The 19,064-nt window shown below is 34.9% G+C and overlaps 1 protein-coding gene across 3 annotated transcripts in view; it reads right to left on the reverse strand.

Moving 5' to 3' along the window:
* Zfr (zinc finger RNA binding protein) overlaps nucleotides 1-19,064 on the reverse strand; it is a 78,010-nt gene that overhangs the window by 27,996 nt on the left and 30,950 nt on the right. For all 3 annotated transcript variants that reach the window (XM_010605408.3, XM_033758447.1, XM_033758456.1), the window contains 6 exons: nucleotides 10,975-11,222; nucleotides 8,207-8,398; nucleotides 7,433-7,724; nucleotides 6,315-6,511; nucleotides 4,373-4,492; nucleotides 3,116-3,261 (listed from right to left, as the gene is read on the reverse strand). In XM_010605408.3, coding sequence (XP_010603710.1) covers nucleotides 3,116-3,261; nucleotides 4,373-4,492; nucleotides 6,315-6,511; nucleotides 7,433-7,724; nucleotides 8,207-8,398; nucleotides 10,975-11,222 — 1,195 coding nt within the window. The remainder of the gene's footprint in view (nucleotides 1-3,115; nucleotides 3,262-4,372; nucleotides 4,493-6,314; nucleotides 6,512-7,432; nucleotides 7,725-8,206; nucleotides 8,399-10,974; nucleotides 11,223-19,064) is intronic.

Raw genomic sequence — 19,064 nt, forward strand, 5'->3', positions numbered from 1 at the left:
AAAAAAAAAAAAAAAAAAAAATCTCTAAAGGAAAGTGCTACATGTCAGGAAAGTTTTGGTAGCACTAAAGCTTTACTAACAAATCTGTCAAAACATAGGCAACAGTGTGTTTGTCAAATAGTATTGCTAGTCACTGACTTAAGACTGAAAAAATCATCCTTATTTGTATGTTACTTAGGTTTTGAGAAAACAGAGTAAAAATGGCTTAATTGTTCTGGAAAATCATGCTCAGTTCAGTGTTGAATATTTCACTTGTTATTGCTAAAGATGTTTAAGTTAAATGACAGAAGTTTTTAACTACTGCTTAGTCCATACATTTCCTAGCACTTAGGTGCTTAGTATTTGATATATGCATTAAAAAGGAAATTAACAATTGAACTAGATATAGAGAAAAATTTCCAGCACATTAGAAAGTGAGAAATTTCAGGAGGAGATATTTTCATTTTATATATGAAAATAAAAACTAGTACATACATAAGAAAAACTAAAGGTAACACATAATTAAAGGGTTAAAAAAAAAAAAACAACAGATAAGGAAAAAAATCCAAATTGCAACAAAAGCAGCCATATATTTAATACTATCTCACTGGTAAAATAAGTAATGGGATGTAGTCCAGGGTTCCCTAGAGGTCCCTCAGACTCTTTCATAGGATCCATGTCAAAATTATTTTCTACATAAGATACTTTACTTGCCATTTCCATTTTAATTTTGTGTTTACAGTAGTTATCCAGTGGCAACATGTGTTATTATAACATATTGAATATAAAAATAGATACGAGAATCTTGTTTCCTTCTCCTAAGTCAGATTATCAAATGCAAAAAATGTAAAACAGTTTTCCCAATATTCTGGGGAATACAATTATCTTATAGTTAACATTTCACAACACTATCTAGTCTGATATTCTAATTTAAAAATATACACTTAGGCCTATCTTAATGCAATAATTAAAATACGAGCATCCTTTAAAAGTAAATGTTCAAATTTTATTTTATTTTAGAGACACATGTTCTTGCTATGCAGTTCAGGCTGGCCTTGAACTCTGATCATCCTGCCTTGGTGTCCTGAGTGCTGAAACTGTAAGGGAGCGATATCATCTTCAGTTTAATTTCTTTTCAAGTATCTATGATATTAAATCATTTCTTTCACTGAGGACTGAAGCCATTATCTTTGCACTGAGCTATATCTCTACATCCCCAGCCCCTTTTTATTTTGAGACAGGGTCTTGCTAAATTGACCAAAATGGACTCCAACTCCCAGAACTCTTGAGTCCAACCTGGGCAACTTAGTGAGACCCTTAAAAAAAAAAAAAAAAAAAAAAAAAAAAAAAAAAGGGGGGGGGCTGGGGTTGTAGCTGAGGGTAAAGGCCCTAGGTTTAATTCTCAGTACTGAAAAACAAGTAACACCCTCAATCCTAATAGCAGCAGTATTCACAATAGACAAAACATAGACGTGACTCAAATATTTATTAATAAATGGATAAACAAAATGTGATACAACTATAGAATAGAGGAACCAAGAGGGGTTGTACACAGCTACAATCACAGTACTTGGCTGAGGCAGGAGGGTCACTGCCAAGTTCAATGACAACCTGGGATACATAATGAGTTTAAAGATAGCCTGAACTACACTAAGTAGACCCTGTCTCAAAAAAAATAAAATAACAATTAAAAACAACCCTCCACAATATTATATTCAGCCATAAAAAAAGAGAAGAAGCTAGACACAAAAGGAGTATTACATGATTCCATTTATATGAATTATCCCAAAAGCATTGTCTGAGGCTGGGGCAAGAAGGGAAGTTTATTAGGACCAGACAGGAAGTGATTATTAATCTGTATATATATGATAATTTACTTTATAAGCACTTACAATATAAATGAATTGGATGCTGTTTTTTGTTTTTTTTTAAAAGAGGGGGCAGAGGGGAAGACAAAAAAAAAAAAAAAAAAAAGGAATTGAGATGTGTTATGTACATGTCCAATTCCTCATAATGAATGCAATCATTATGTACTGCAATCATATATTAATAAAAGTTTTAAAAAAGTGGTTTCTTGGGCCAGGGATTTAATTTAGCTCAGAGGTTCTGCCGCCTGCCTTGCAAGGTTCTCACAAGGAACTGTGTTAGATCTCTGGTACAAAAAAAGTCCTTTTTGGTTTCTTTTAGGAGTGATAAAAACATTTAACATTTTTTCTGGTGATCATGTAAAGGTATAAGATCCCAATGATGAATGTAATTGTACTGTATACTTATAAAAAGTGCCAATAAACTCAGTAAGGTTAAAAAAAAAAATTGTTCTGGTGACTGTTGCACAACCCTGTGATTATACCAAAAAACAATAAATTGTACAGTTTATTTTTGTTTTATTTATTTATTTATTTTTTTTGGTACCAGGGATTGAACTTGGGTCCTTGCGCTTGCAAGGCAGGCCACCGAACCACTGAGATAAATCCCTGGCCCAGAACTGTACAGTTTATAGATGAGTTATATCTCAATAAAAGCAAATTTTTATATATAAATGAAACAACTAATATATATGAGTAAATGAATCCATGAAAGTAAGTTATCTCAAAGTCTCCTTCCCCGTAGTTTCCAAAATGTAAGTCTTTTAAAAAAACTACATTATTGGCTGGACGTGGTAGTGCATGCCTATAATCCCAGCACTCAGGAGGCTGAGACGGGAGGATTGCTATGAGTTTGAGGTCAGCCGGGGCTACATAGCGAGTTCAAGGTCAGTCTGAAAAAACAATACAACTACATTATTAATACCTATAATCTATCAAATTCAGGATACTATCAGGTAACCGTATGTTATATTTTGCTTGTTTTAAACCAAAGCACTTATTTATAAGATTAAACTGTTTCTTCATATATTTAATACATATTGGTAATAACTCACACCAAAATTCCTAATATAAAGCCATAGTTAAAGATAATATAGCCAATAACTTAAGTTTAATACATATCTTTCCAAGACCTAGGATCTTACTGAATACTGAAAGTATATTAAATAAATGTAGATTGCTCTGAAAAGGAGCCACATATTCAGAACAATTAAGTTTTTTAAAAAAGTGAAAGCACTTACTACCATGGTGTTAAAAAGTTAAAGTAGTACCTCATTTCCATCCTCCAACGTTCCTCTTCTTCCCTTCTTCGCCAATATTCTTCCTTCTGCATTTGTTTCCTCATTTTTTCTTCTTGAATCTTTCTTGCTCGAATACTGGGTTTCACTTCCACTTGCAAATCTGGATTTACCTTTTTCTGTTAATACAGACAAGACATTTAAAAATAGCAGATCCCCCAAAATCTGCCTTCATGTTTAATCCTACAATTCCACGTATTCTTTCATCTCATGAAGATTTTAGTTAAATTTCCTGTTGACAAGTAAAACAAGTAAAATTAAGTTGAACCACAGGAAAGAATCAGAATATACTAATTAAGATGCTTATTCAAGTTTAAAATTACTGAAGTCTGTAAAAGTTATGCAGCTTAGTGATGATCAATAAGAAAGTCATATGAAATCATTAGGGACTGATATATGTTCAATGTTATTTGAGTAGATGATTCTAAGTGTCTGCACTGGCATTAAAAGGTTTCTTGCGGGGGGTACCAAGGACTGAACTTACAAGGTTACAAGGTTACCTTGTAACTCATGCTTACAAGGTAGGCGGTGGTACCACTGAGCTAAACCCCTAAGCCCAAAAGGTTTCTTTTCACATAAAAGTACTGACTTTCAACAGACTGTTTCACCACCTATGTTTTTAAAAAGAAAAAACCTGCATCATACCTTAATCCAGCCCATTTAAAAACTTTAAATATTCAGGTTTATATATATATATATTTTTGGGAAATAGGGTCTTGCTGTGCAGTTCAGGCTGGTCTCAAATTCACTATGTAGCACAGGCTAGCCTTGAACTTGAGGCAATCCTTCTGCCTCAGCCTCACGAGTGCTAGTATCACAGACATGCGCCACCATGCTTGGCTTAGATTTATCTAAATACTTGAAGTGCATCCAATGAAGAATGCCTAATGTAAGGTAAGTCATGATATTAACTCATCTCAAATTTACTTTACTGGGAGTTCTTCCAAGATAAAAGAGGTAGGTGGAGATCTGATACTCTGTTGAAACACTATGTGAAGCAATTATCATTGTGATTATCTGATGCAAATATTTCAGTTTGATTTTGCCAGTTACTAAAATTGACAAGAGTATAGCTATATTGTTCTTAAGTATAACTAATGAATACAAACATCTAACTCTGTCAGGATTGCATGTTAAATCTTAAAATGGGAATTCATGGTCTAGATGACTTTGGAGGCTTGAATGTTCCGAACTGTAAAAGAAAAAAGACATCAATTTGTATTTGCTTACTTTATATTGAAGTCTGTGTCTTCGTCCTTTTAAGTGCATTTCCTTAGCATTGGGATCATTAAAGCTGCACTCACATAATTTACAATGAAATCGAATTACTTTTCCTTCATCATTCCGTACCTTGATGTGAGAAAGCAGGAATGTTATAGTTTAAGATTTCATTCATAAACCTTTACAAATTCTTTGATGAAGTTGTAAGCAATTACAATTTTAAGTGGGAGAAAGAAGTGGAAATGTGTATAATATTTTAAAAGAAACAGACTGAAAGTTAATTTTTTAACTGTAGCATACAAGATGCTAGCTTTCTTTTGTACATCTTTCATACACACACACACACACACACACACACACGCATGTCCCATGCATGCTAGACTAAGTGTTCTACCACTAAGCTACATCCTCAGCTCCTTTTATTATTTTTGCTAAACTGACCACACTGGCCTTGAACTTCAAATCCAAGCCCCAGCCTTCTAAGTTGTCATTTGTCATCAAAACTTTTGTCTGTAGGTAAAATTTAAAGATAGCTAGATTCCTTAAATCAGTAGTGGCAAACCCATGTCACGAGTCACTTGCTTTTAAGACAAAAGATGTTAATGTATCAGTTGTTTTAACTAAACCCAAACCTCAGCGTTCAGTTTTAACTGCAGTGTTGGCACTTTGTGATAAGCAAGTGGGCTTTTGGTTACAGTTTGGGTAATTATTTCTGAAAAGTTCACCATCACTGCCTTAAATTCTTTACTAGTTACTAAGTCGCCTGCTGCTGGGCAAGAATTGTTCTCAGAGAAGGAGAAAAAAGTAGTTAAAAGCATTATTTTGGCAGATAATTTCTCAAAGCTCAAGATTTTATATACGCAACTTTATGAAAATTAAGATGAATTTTTTTCTAACTGCACAAACAGAAAGACAAGTAGACTAGAATGTTACTATGAAGCCTGTAAAGAATACCAAGTTCAAATTGTATATGCATAAAGTTTGGCTCTGAAAGTGATTCTCTGAAGTTTAGGATTATTTAATTAACCTGTATCTTCAGAAATTAAGGTATTTGGGTTAAAAACATTTTTTCTTTAAAAAGACAACCAAATCTTACTTTCACCGGGGATGTAACTAAGACTGTCTTTAGGGCTGGGGGCTTAGCTCAGTGGCACTACAGGTGCAAGGTCCGAAGTTCAATCTCTGGTCCCCAAAAAAACAAAAAACAAAAAACTGTCTTTGAACTACTTATAAATTACATCACTCAGTTGTCCATCTTGGAAAGAAAGAACTCAATACAGTATGTAATCTTTGTCATAGTGAAGGAAAACTGAAGAACCAACATTTGCCAAAAATCTACTAGGTGCTAGGTATTTAATTTCGTCTGATCTTTACAACTTTGTTGGGAATACCCAAATTTAAAGCTCAGGAAACTTATACATGCTCTACATTGAAGTGAAAACAATCAGTAGTGTCATAACATTGTACGATTTCCTACTAAGAGTAAATATTTATCCAAGCATCTCTGATACCCCTTTGCTTCTCCATTTACTTATGTGACCTGTAAAGCAGGTTTTCTAATCAGTCTGAAAAACTAATGGCACCTGTTCCATGTCAGCAACCTTAATTCTACATATAAATCTAAGTTATTGTTTAAAAGGAGATATATTGGGTTCTCCCTATCAATATTTTTGCCATTAAAAACTTTTAAATTTTTAATGTTTTATTACAGTTGAAGTGTACAAGTGTCTGTCAAATGGATGGAAAGGTAGGTTACACCATAGTGACAGTGTAAACAAAGAAAGGGATGTAAAAGTTAACAATCAGCAAGCTTAAATTACTTTACAACAGATTTGATATTCTTTCTTAAGTAACCTAACTCTTAATTTTACACATAAAGCATGCATGCAGCAAAGCAACACACTTCTTCCCTTTATCCAGTTTCACGGCAATGGCATTCTCAAATCAATACCTCCTCCACATAATCATGGCCCACTGGTTGCACATCACTCTGCAAAGCAGCAAGAGACGCAGGTGTGACTGGTTCTGACACTGAGTCTGGCTTTATTTCTGAAATCTGCACAGCAGAAGTGACAGGAGTGCTTTTTACACATTCAGTTCCTTTTAAGTCTTCTGTTTTATTTCCTGTTGACTGTAGTTTATTGCCACCTAGAAAAGCATCAGTTATAACGATTTTAATTTCATATATATCTAACAATGAAAACTTCAGATAAAGTTTTGGCTTTTCTACCAATAGTCAAACTTTCTTTTTTTTGGTTTTTTGAGACAGGGTCTCACTATGTAGTTGAGACTGACCTGGAACTCACTACGTAACCCAGGCTGGTCTCGAACTCACAGCGATCCTCCTGCCTCAGCCTCCCAAGTGCTGGGATTACAGGCGTGCACCACCATGCCCAGCTTGTGCTGAGACAATTTAGTTGGTCATTACTCACTCAATTTGACACAGTCAAGCACCACAAAGTGGCTTAATTCGAATTACTAATGAGCATCTGGGCAGAGAACTACCTGATAAAGGGATGGGTGGACATGTAAGAGAGATGGAGAGAAAGATGTACCCTAAGGTTTATGGTATAGGGGCCATCTGTGTCAGATAGTAGGAAAACTAACCACTAGACTTGGGAATTAAGTCTTTAGTGAATTTTGAAGTCAGTTTCAGAAAATGGTACTGGAAACACTATAGCAGGCTGCAGAATGGACAGTTAAGTCCAAAAGTACAAAAAGTAGGGGCTGGGGACATAGCTCAGTGGAAAAATAGTTGACTGGGATGCATGAGATCAATACCCAGTATAAAACAAAACAAAACAAAACAAAACAAAACAAAACACCAAAAAAATCAGAGAAGTAATTAGGTTAATTAGGAAGACTGAATGAGGGAAAAGGTGTGTATCCTCTAGGAAAGACAGTTCAATCTGTACAGCTAAAGTGAAGAATCCTGTAAATCACAGACAAAAAGAAAAAAGAGGGCAGATATACAGACAAAACGGCAGAAGACATTTGAAAAGTATAAGCAGAATCTGCAATAAAGAAACATCACTTTGACAGGAGGAAAACAGAAATTTTAGTACTTGCCGACAAAGTTTATTTTGGGTGTGGATGTTTTCTTGGCAGCCATATTGGCAGGCACTGCTGATACTTTAGTGTTGGATGTGCTATTAAGAGATGAGTTTCCTGTAGTTGTAAGACCTTTCATAGAAGAAGTTGCAATTGATGAAGTGTTCACAGTACAATTGCTTGCTGCAATGCTTGAAGGAGAGGAAGTCGGCTTTGAAGCAGAGACAGCTGCTGAAGGATTAGCTTGGCTAACAACATTTGGTTCTGTTGAAGGAATAGGTTTACCAAGTTTTGTGTGTAATTTAACCACCTATAAAACAAAAGCACATTTATTTGTCAGGAAACTAAAACCTGCAGATTCTCAAAAGTTTGTCTAAATGGCGCTATGAAGCAAAAATTGCATTTTTGCCATTTTTTTCAATTTTAAGTTTTTATATACAAAAATAAAGATAATCTGTTGCAGATATGCACACATATTCTCTCACTGCAGGTGAGGAAACAGGCGAGGAAAGATAAAATGACTTGGCCACATGCAAGCCAATCTATAAGTTGAAAAGAAAAAATTATAACATTTTCTAACTATGAAGCGGTTTAATTCAATTTAAAGAAAGATCTCTTACATTTCCCCTTATAAGTGATGACTATTTGATGTCACCTTATATAAATTAGCACATAAACAAGTCTTATAGTGCAAAGTTTCAAAAAATGTAAAGCAAACTTTACTTAATCCACCATTGAAAAAGTAAAATAAAAAAGAGTAAGACATAAGGCTGTGTGGGAAAAAACACCTACTTTCTGATGCTTGGCACCACGAATGTGGGCAGCATATGCATCTGCTCCTGTACAAGACACATCACAGAGCTCACAACGTAACTGATTTTGAGTCCCACGAGCGGAGCTGTTGCTGCTGCTGGTGTTTTGCGATGCTTTCAATGCGGCTTCTTTTTTCTTATGTTTCTGTCCTTCTAAGTGTTCTTTGTAAGTCTGTTTCAAACAAAAAAAGACAAACTTTGCTTCATTAACTTTCTACAGCATTTCAGATCATTCAATTCTCAAATTTCTAATATTCACTTAAAAGTGAAAATTAAAATTTTAAAAGCAGTCGAGCAATTTTTGATATACCCATGGTTCTCTGCACCTTGTTTATCAAGAGTCCTTTTTTTTCTTTTGGTACTGGGGCTTGAACCTAGGGACGTGTGTGTGCTAAGCACATGCTCTACCACTGAGCTATAACCCCCAGCCCTCTAAGAATAAATGTATCTAACACTCTGAGTTACAAAATACATTCATACATATCTATAAAATAACCCAACTGTTTTTAAGTTAAGTAATTTTTATCTTCTATTGCTTAAGTATAATGTTGGACAGAGAATGGTAATGGATAGTGATCATTTTATACACAAATTAAAAGAGAACTATTGGCACCATTAAAAATGAAAAACAAGCCTGGCTTGCAAGCGTAAGGACCTGAGTTCAATCCCCAGTACCCCCACAAAAGGAAAACAAAAGCTACTGCATGATAATAAGAATCTTTACAGTACGTATGTTTATTTAGAAAATTGAGTTTTCTGACTCAGAATGCTTTTTTTTTTCTCCCTCTGGCTTTGTGAGATAGGGTCTCATATAATTCAGGCTAGCTTTGAACTCACTATGTAGCCCATGAATGGCGTTCCTTCTGCCTGAGCCTTCACAGTGCTGGGATTTTAGGCATGTACCACCAGTCCTGGCCAGAATGCTTTTTTGACAATATAACTCATGCCACCCATAATCAAATTACATAACAGCCAAATTGAATACACTTGTAAGGAAAACAATTATGGTAATACTAGACAACAAAATAGTAAAATTACACATTAATCATTTTGAATGCAGAGATGAAAAGTTAATTAAAACAACAAATTAACACAAGTTTACCTTTGTTTCTCGGGTGGGATCAAAGTTTCTCTTTAATATTTTTAAAACAGTTTGTAAGATCCATAAACAATTGGCATACCATTTTATGTTCATCACAGAATTTTAGAATTGGGTAAGATTCTTTTTAAACCAAAGAATTAGTTTTATAAGCAGATTCATGCCTAAATCGCACGTTTTTAGGCCACTCTGTTCTCTCTTGCAGTGGTCCTCCCTCACTTCTTTTCTTACTTTTACGTGGCCCAAACTCACTCTATAGAACATGTTTCTTTTCCTACCATTAATAAAACTTTGCTATTGCTGGGCTCGGTAGTGCACACCTGTGATCCCAGCACTTGGGAGGCAAGGGCAGGAAAATCATCACTGTGAATTTGAAGTCAGCCTGGGCTACATAGCGAGTTCAAGGCCAGGCTGAACTATATAGTGAGACTCTGCCTCAAAACCAACCAACCAACCAATCATAAAACTTTGCTATCCTAAAGGAGGGAAAGATCACAAATCTTTAGCAACCAGAACAGCAACAGCAAACAACTAAAAACTTAAAGGTCTTACATGTTTCACTAATATTTTTGAAAAAGATACTTCTCACATCTTTCATATTATGGAAATCCCCTTGTGGACATTACTGAAACAAGTAACAATCTAAATCTAAAGCATGTATAAAAGTCAATCTTGTTACAAACGCAATCTTGAAATTTATAAAATTTGAATATAAAAACTTTACATTTAAATTTTAAGGAGAAAAATAGCCTTCCTTAAACTGTACAATTTTCCCATTTTTCATTTGTATCCATTAGTTTTTATTTTTCTTAATAACATTCTTGTATTTCAATAGAAATAGCTTTTCAAAAACTACCATTTAGTAAAATAGTTGTCCCTCCATGTCAGCAGAGGATTAGGTTGAAAAAAAAAAATACCCAAGGATAAAGTCCCTTATTATAAAGATGGCATATTTGCATAAAACAATAACTTCTCATTTAAATTAAATCATCTCTATAATAAAGAACCTAATACATTGTAAATGCTATATAAATAACATTATAAACGTTATACAGTAGATATATACTGTATTGCATAGGGAATGACAAAAAAAAATTATGTTCAAGCCTGGTCCAATTTTCACCTCAAATATATACTTTTTTTTTTTTTTTAAAGTACTGGGGATCAAACTCAGGACCTTGTGCTTGCGAGGTAGGCAGTGGAACCACTGAGCGAAATCCCTGGCCCTCCACCCAAATATATTTGATTCATGATTAGCACAGGGTTGAGGATTCAGCTTAGTGGTTCCACTGCTTGCCTCACAAGCACAAGGTCCTGAGTTTGATTCCCAGTACAAAAAAAAAAAAGGCATCTCAGGGTTAATAAAGCCTGTAGATGTGTAACCTGCAGGTGCACACAGCTGACTATATGCATTACATTAAAAAAAAAAAAACAAAAAAAAACAAAACAGAAAAGGGCTGGGGATTTAGCTCAGCGGTTCCACTATCTGCCTTGCAAGCGCAAAGAACTGAGTTAGATCCCCAGTACCAAAAAAAAGGGGGGGGGAGAAAATGTAAATCTTCTTTCTAGGCACTAGTATTACAATATCAACCACTCTTAATTATAAAAAATAACCAAGAAAACCATGACAAAATATACAATTTAAATACCTGTGGTCCAGCGCAGCTGATCTTACAAACGTCACAATAGTGAATCTGGGGTGGTTTGGGAGGCTGTTTTGGTTTCAACTGTTTATTTTGGAATGGTGCTTTTTTAGGAAAAGTGGTCCCTGTCCAGGCAGCTGTTGCAGCTGCAGCTGCAGCAGCAGCTGCTGCTTGCTTCTGTTGCTGCTGCTGTTGTTGGTAGTAGGAAGATGCAGCTGAGTACACTGCTGCTTCATAACCTGAATAAGATGTACCTTATAAAAAAAAATGTTATAAAGGTCAAGTTAAATGTTAGTTATAAATTTAAATTCAATAAATCTGCCAACAAAAGTATAGTTACCTGTGCATAATTACAATTATGTATATCTCATAGAAGCAGAAAAACATTCCATCTATGTAAGTCATCAACAAGGTCACTGGCCTGGAGAAGCTTATAATTCAATTGGTAGGATGTGACAGTGATCAACACATATGATTTTAGAATTTATCAAAATTTTCCTAAACAAAAATCCTCTGAGCCAGCTGGGCACAGTGGCACATGCCTGTAATCCCTATACTAGGAGACTGAGGAAGGAGGATCACAAGATACACTTCTGCTAGGGCAAAATTTTTTCTTCTGGTACCTGGGATTGAACCCAGGACCCTGTGCTTGCCAGGCAGTTACAGCATGCACCACTGAGCTACAACCCTGGTCATGCTGGGGGGCAAGTTAGCGAGACCCTACCTCAAAAATCAAAACAGGACTAAGGATGTAGCTAAGTGTGAAGACGCTGATTCAATCCCTAACACTATAAAGAAAAAAATTCCTCTGAATATAATCCAGGAAGCATTGGATTTGAGGAAGAAAGTGAAGTAGGATACTAGATAGGTAACAACAACAAAAACCATAAAAATAACACTTGATACCCTTGGTGGTTGGGATAAAAAAATTTTTTAAAAAGGAAAGAGAAAAACATAAAAATGGTATCAAAATTTTGAGTAATCCCAGCATTCAGGAAGCTGAGGCAGGAGGATCACTAGGAGTTCAACACCAGCCTGGGCTACATAATGAGTTCCAGGTCAGTCTCAACTACATGATGAGACCCTGTCTCAAAAAAAAAAAAAAAAAAAAGATTGAGGGGAGGTTTTTTTAAAAAAAAAAAAAAAAAAAAGGTTGTGGCAGGGGTTCACAGGGGTTCATTCAAGGTCCAGATGAAAACAGGAGTTACACCTCAGAGTAAACAACCAATACACTATTCTACCTCCCAAGATGAAAAACCATGCAGTTTTCTGGGCAAATGTAGGGGCACAATGAAGCTTCTAATGAATGAGCACATTTACTGACAGAGTATACACGTTTATGTTCACTGATTTACACATCCCTTTTATTTTTATTTATTTTTGGAGACAGGCTCTCGCTGTGTAATTTAAGCTGGCCTTGAACTCACTATGTTGCCCAGGCTGGCTGAAACTCTCACTGATCCTCCTGCCTCAGCCTCCCAAGTGCTAGGATTACAGGTGTGCACCACCATGCCGAGCCATTTATAGATCTAAGATCTCTGGAAATTTGGCTTGCTCCCTCATTTACTGAATGCCAGAGTTAGGTGCCTTTATTCCTTTAAATGGTTATAGGTGGGGAAAGAGTGAGATTCCTAGTTAACCACAGGGTGGCAAAAAAGAACTACTTAAGGAGAACTCCACTTTTCTATCTTTTTTTCTTGTGGTACTCCGGACTGAACCCAGGGCCTTGTGCATGCTAGGTAAGTGTTCTACTACTCAGCTACATTCTCTGCCTGACTTTTGATCTCTTGAATATGCACTGCTATACTTTAAAAGACAAATGACTCACTGTCCCCAATATATCTAAACATACAAGAAAGCAGGAATTGAAAGGTAAGAACTAAGATATATGAGGAATCAGAATCCTAAGAACTGAGAAATGGACATATCCAGGAAAGAAGTTATGTAACTTTTGAAAAATGTGTTCCCAAACTTTTATGGCAAGCTGTTTCACTCCCTAAGTGCTTATGAAATTTTAATTAGAACTGTGGTAACAGACAAGAAAATACTTGAAATAAAAGTAGAAAAAGGCAGGTAGACTAAAAATAGTACTAGGGATGGGGGCTAGTGGTTAAGAGCACTTGCCTAATACATCTGCAACGCCCTGAATTCAATCCCCAACACTGCAAAAACCAAAACTATAAAGCTGTTTTGAGATTATTATTGATTAGGATCCTGATTTTTATATAAAATCACACATGTACATGTGTGGGGGGAGCACTAGGTATAGAATCCAAGACTTCCTACATTCTAGACAGGTGCCTTATACTGAGGAACATTCCCAATTTCTAGAAAATATTCATATAAACAAATTAAAAGTGCAACTTAAATATAATGTATTCAGAGAACAAAAAATAGGATAAGGGCAACAGGGGCCAATAGTGCTGGATGACTAGGTGTTGTAGTCAATATGGGAAAACAGTGTGCCAGACATAGTACAGCTCCAGCAGCAATTTATGAAACAGGTCACTATGCTTACTTTACAGATGAGAAAACTAAGCCTTAAGAGTGTATGAGGTCTTTTTATAATGAGTTACTTAACCACAAAAATTACCAGGTTAAGCTTACTCTTGACAGACATCTCTGTATTTGTACAAGTATTTTTACCAATAAAAGGCAAGTTTAATACTAATAGGTATTCAATACTAATACTAGTTTAATACTAATAGGTTTTTTTTTTTAAATCCATTGAAAAAAGAGTTCAATTTTCTGGATCTCTGCTAAAGAACAGTTTAAATTTTGTAACTACTAACAAATCAATGTATGGTTCTTATAAAAGTATTACTGGAAGAAAATCAATATAACCCCATGACTATAAATTAAGTGTTAAACTATAATAATAGTTTTTAAATTCCACTTTTTCTTGAATCTAGCCCTTTTGAAGTCTACATAAACTTAATTTGAAATAAGTCTGTGCTTCGGAGTGTAACAAAAAAATATCTCTTCATGTAAAAAAATTGCTTTGATTACAAAAGGTATATTCCATGGCCTAAATGAGAAATATAATGATTAATATTTCTATTAATATGCTTAACTGTTAAAAAAATTTTTTTTAATTTTAGGATTCCCTATTTTTAATGTTCATACAGAGATTTCTTTAACTGAAATACCAAATAGTTTCTTTGGTGTGAAAAACTATAATAGTGCATAGGATCCTAATGAGATAATTAATAATGTGAAACAGGAAGTAAAGGGCTAAAGGTGTAGGGAGAGTGGGAAGGGTGGGGGAAAGGCAATAAGGGAGAGGAAAAAAATGAGAAAATGAAAAAATGGAAATAAAGTGTTTGTAAATGGGGAGGGGAGGAGGGAGTGAAGGGAGGGCAGGGACAAGGGGAAAAAATGAGAATCAAGACCTATCATGTAAAAGTACAGAATCCCAATGATGAATGTAACTGTATTGTATACCTAGATTGTACCAATAAACTCAATAAAAAAGAAAAAAAAATGAAAAAAAAAATTTTTTTTTTTGAGACAGGACCTCACTATGTAGGCTCAGGCTGGCTTTGAACTCATGGCAATCCTCCTGCCTCAGCCTTCTGAGTGCTAGGATTATAGGCATGTGCCACCACACCCGGCTACAAAAAATATAATTCTGAGGCATGCAGAAAGAGACATCCTCAAATACTGTTGCTGGCAATGTAAACTAGTACACAACCATTACAGAAGACAGAATGGAGATTTTTAAAAAATGTACAAATAAGATGGGTGTGGTAGGACACGCCTGTAATCCCAGCACTCCGGAGGCTGAGGAAGGAGGGTCACTGAGATCGAGACCAACCTGGGCTACATAGTGAGTTCCAGGTAATTCTCAACTACATAGTGAAGCCCTGTCTCAAAAAACCAAAAAAAAAAAAAAACAAAAGTAGAAATAAATTACCATATAATCCAGCAATCTTACTCTTGGGTACTGTATATATACAAAGGAGCTGAAATGTGTGTGTCAAGGAGGCTTCCATACTTGCATATTTACTGCAGCACTGTTCACAATACACTACAGAATAAACCTAGTGTCCACTAACAGCAGAATAAAGTTATATATAAACTATGAATATTATTCAACCATGAAAAAGGATAAAATTCTGCCATTTGCAGTAGCATGACAGAACTAGAGGACATTATGTGAAATGATGTCAGGCAGAGAGGACAAATTCTGCATGTTCTCAAATATGGAAGCTAAAAAGTTGATCTCAAAGAAATAAGAGCCTGGGAAGGGCAAGGGTAAGAGAGGTAGCAAGAAGATATCTAACAGGTCTGGGGGTGCAGTAGGGTAAGCATGGTTGACAATAAACATTTCAAGTAAGTTGTTAGTAGAGAGGGTCTTTTTTTTTTTTGGTACCGGGGACTGAATTCGGGTCCTTGCGCTTGCAAGGCAGGCCACCAAACCGCTGAGCTAAATCCCCGGCCCATGAGAGGGTTTTGAATGTTTCCAACATAAAGAATTGATAAATGTTTAAGAAGGTGACAGATATGTTCATTATCCTGATCTGATCATATACATCGTATGTATGTAATGAAATGTTACCTTACACCACATACACACACACACACACACACACACTTACTTGTTTTTAGATAACACAATGATTGTACTATAATTACTCTGTGTGTGTGTGTGTGTGTGTGTGTGTGTGTGTGTATTTTTTGAAATAGGGTCTCACTCTGTAATTTAGTTTGGCCTTGAATCTCTTGGTGATCCCTCAGCCTCCTAAGACTGGGATTACAGGCATGAGATACCATACCCAGTAAAAAATAAGAATGTTTTTAAAAAGTCAAAATGTTCCAAAGTTAACAATTTAAAATAAATCACACATATATAATAAAATGCAGCCATTAAAATAGTTACTTGGGCTCGGGATTTAGCTCAGTAGTTCCATTGCCTCCCTTGCAAGCACAAGGACCTGAGTTCAATTCCCACTGCCAAAAAACAAAAATAAGATAAAACAGTTACTAAGCACCATTGGTATTATAACAAAAATTAGGAGCTGAGGATTTAGTTCAGTGGCACCACACCTGCCTTTCAAGTGCAAGGTCCTGAGTTCGATCCCCATACCAAAAAAAAAAAAAAACAAAAAAAAAAAAAAAACAAAAAAAAAAAAAAAACAAAAAAAAAAAAAAAACAAAAAAAAAAAAAAAACAAAAAAAAAAAAAAAACAAAAAAAAAAAAAAAACAAAAAAAAAAAAAAAACAAAAAAAAAAAAAAAACAAAAAAAAAAAAAAAACAAAAAAAAAAAAAAAACAAAAAAAAAAAAAAAACAAAAAAAAAAAAAAAACAAAAAAAAAAAAAAAACAAAAAAAAAAAAAAAACAAAAAAAAAAAAAAAACAAAAAAAAAAAAAAAACAAAAAAAAAAAAAAAACAAAAAAAAAAAAAAAAAAAAAAAAAAAAAAAAAGAGAGAGAAACTATTCTAAGACTAGGACAGGGAAAACTCAAACTTTATCTGTAATTACAGAGTGCCAGAAGGGAAAGAAACACTCAAAGACTGGCCCTGCCAGAAAGAGGAGCTGAAGAGGATTCCATTGGCTAAACTGGGGACAATGTGAGCCTCTAATTAAAAACAAAAGTAATAAACTGAATAAAAAACAATGAGTCCATCTGCTGAATGTAACAATTGGGATAAAGGGTTGTGATTGATTTAAAGAGTTGTTTTCTCTGATATTATGAAATGAGGATGGCTATGAGTCATTAGAAACTCAAAAGCTAAAACGCAACTATATTAGGAAGATTTAAGTAATACCCAGAAATTAAAGAAGGACAACCCAACAATAAAAATAAAAATGAGAAAACACTTAAGCAAGACACAAAAACAGATTTCCAGTTCACCAATGGCAAATAGTAGGACAAATGAGGATGAAAAGTCTGACAGTGAACCAACAGGACTCCCTGGACCCATAGCATAGGAGGTAACAAAACTGATCAATCAGGCTCTAGAAAAATTCAAATCAGAAATAATTTCCCAGCTAACCAGAGAGATGATGAGCAAAATAGAAGTCATGATTCGAGACTCTAGAGCAGAAACTGACAAAAAAATAGATGAGCTCAAGACTATGATAGAAGCCATGAAGACTCAGCATAAGAAAGAAATGGAAACAATGAATGCCCAACAGAGGAAAGAAATGGAATCCATAAAACAGATTCAAACAGATATCCAGGAGATTAAAAACTCTATTGAAAGTGTACGCAACAGAATAAAAGATTGCGAAGATAGAATTTCAGATATAGAAGATAGGATAGCAGTCAGTGACCGTGAAAAAAGAGGTCTATTAAAAACAGTAAGGGATCATGAGAAATCAATCCAACAACTCCTAGACGATACAAAGAAAAATAACATAAGACTGATAGGAATTCATGAAAAAACAGGAGAAAACACAAATGATATAAAAAAGCTCTTCACAGAATTAATGACAGAAAACTTCCCAAACAGAAGGGAAGAATTAGACATACAGATAAGTGAGGCATATAGAACCCCAACTAGCCACGATCAAAAAAAATCTACACCTAGACATATAATAATCAAGATTCCAGAAATCCAACAGAAAAACAAAATACTACAAGCAGTAAGAGAAAAGAAACAAATCACATGCAAAGGGAAGCCCATTAGAATCACAGCAGACTTTTCAACACAAACCCTTAGGTCAAGGAGAGCCTGGAGTGAGGTATTCCAAGTCCTAAAAGAAAAGAATCTCCAACCTAGACTTTTGTATCCTGCAAAACTCTCTTTCAAAATAGATGGGGAAATAAAATACTTCCATGACAAAGAGCACTTGAGAAATTTCATGAACACCAAACCAGCACTGCAAGGAATTCTAAACAGTATCTTAGAAAAGGACAACGAAATTCACAATAACATGAGGCCCAACAGACCAAATCAAATAGGCAAGGCAAGAAACTAAAAGGAGATGGGAGAAAAAGTAAAAAGAGTCAACAAATGGACAAAAACATGACAAGAATAAGTCAAAATATATCAGTTGTAACCATCAATGTTAATGGCCTCAATTCACCAATCAAGAGAAACAGATTGGCAGAATGGATTAAGAAGCAAAATCCAACAATATGTTGTATACAAGAAACACACCTAGTGCAAAAGGAAGTCCATAGACTGAAAGTGAAAGGATGGAAAACAATTCTCCATGCGTCAGGAGTCCAGAAAAAAGCAGGGGTAGCAATCTTATTCTCAGATAAAGTAAATTTCAAACCAAAACTCATTAAGAGAGACAAAGAAGGACACTACATCCTTGTAAAGGGAACAATTCAAGAGGAAGAGCTGACAATCATAAACATATATGCACCAAATATAAATGCCCCCAACTATAAAAAACAAATATTAAGTAATATGAAAAACCAAATAAGCACTAATACAATTGTAGTGGGGGATTTAAATACCCCACAATCACAAACTGACAGATCAACTAGGCAAGAAAATCAACAATGAAATAATAGAACTGAACCAAGCATTGGAACACATGGACTTACTAGATGTTTATAGAGTATTCCACCCCCAAAAATCAGAATATACATTCTTTTCGGCTGCACATGAAAAACCAAATAAGCACTAATACAATTGTAGTGGGGGATTTAAATACCCCACAATCACAAACTGACAGATCAACTAGGCAAGAAAATCAACAATGAAATAATAGAACTGAACCAAGCATTGGAACACATGGACTTACTAGATGTTTATAGAGTATTCCACCCCCAAAAATCAGAATATACATTCTTTTCGGCTGCACATGGATCATTCTCCAAAATAGACCACATACTGGCTCACAGAACAGGTCTAAATAAATGCAAAAAAATTGAAGTCATCCCCTGTATATTATCAGATCACAGTGCAATCAAACTAGAGATCAATAGCACAAGAAACTATAGAAACTTCATAAACACATGGAAACTGAACAACACTCTCCTAAACAATCAATGGATTACAGAGGGAATTAAAGAAGAAATTAGACAGTTTTTACAAAGAAATGAGGATGCCAATACAACATACAGGAATCTTTGGGACACAAGGAAAGCAGTTCTACGTGGAAAATTCATAACATTGAATGACCACAGTA

The sequence above is a fragment of the Fukomys damarensis genome, unplaced genomic scaffold, assembly GCF_012274545.1.
Source record: "Fukomys damarensis isolate Sample0158 unplaced genomic scaffold, DMR_v1.0_HiC HiC_scaffold_1, whole genome shotgun sequence".
Taxonomy (NCBI): domain Eukaryota; kingdom Metazoa; phylum Chordata; class Mammalia; order Rodentia; family Bathyergidae; genus Fukomys; species Fukomys damarensis.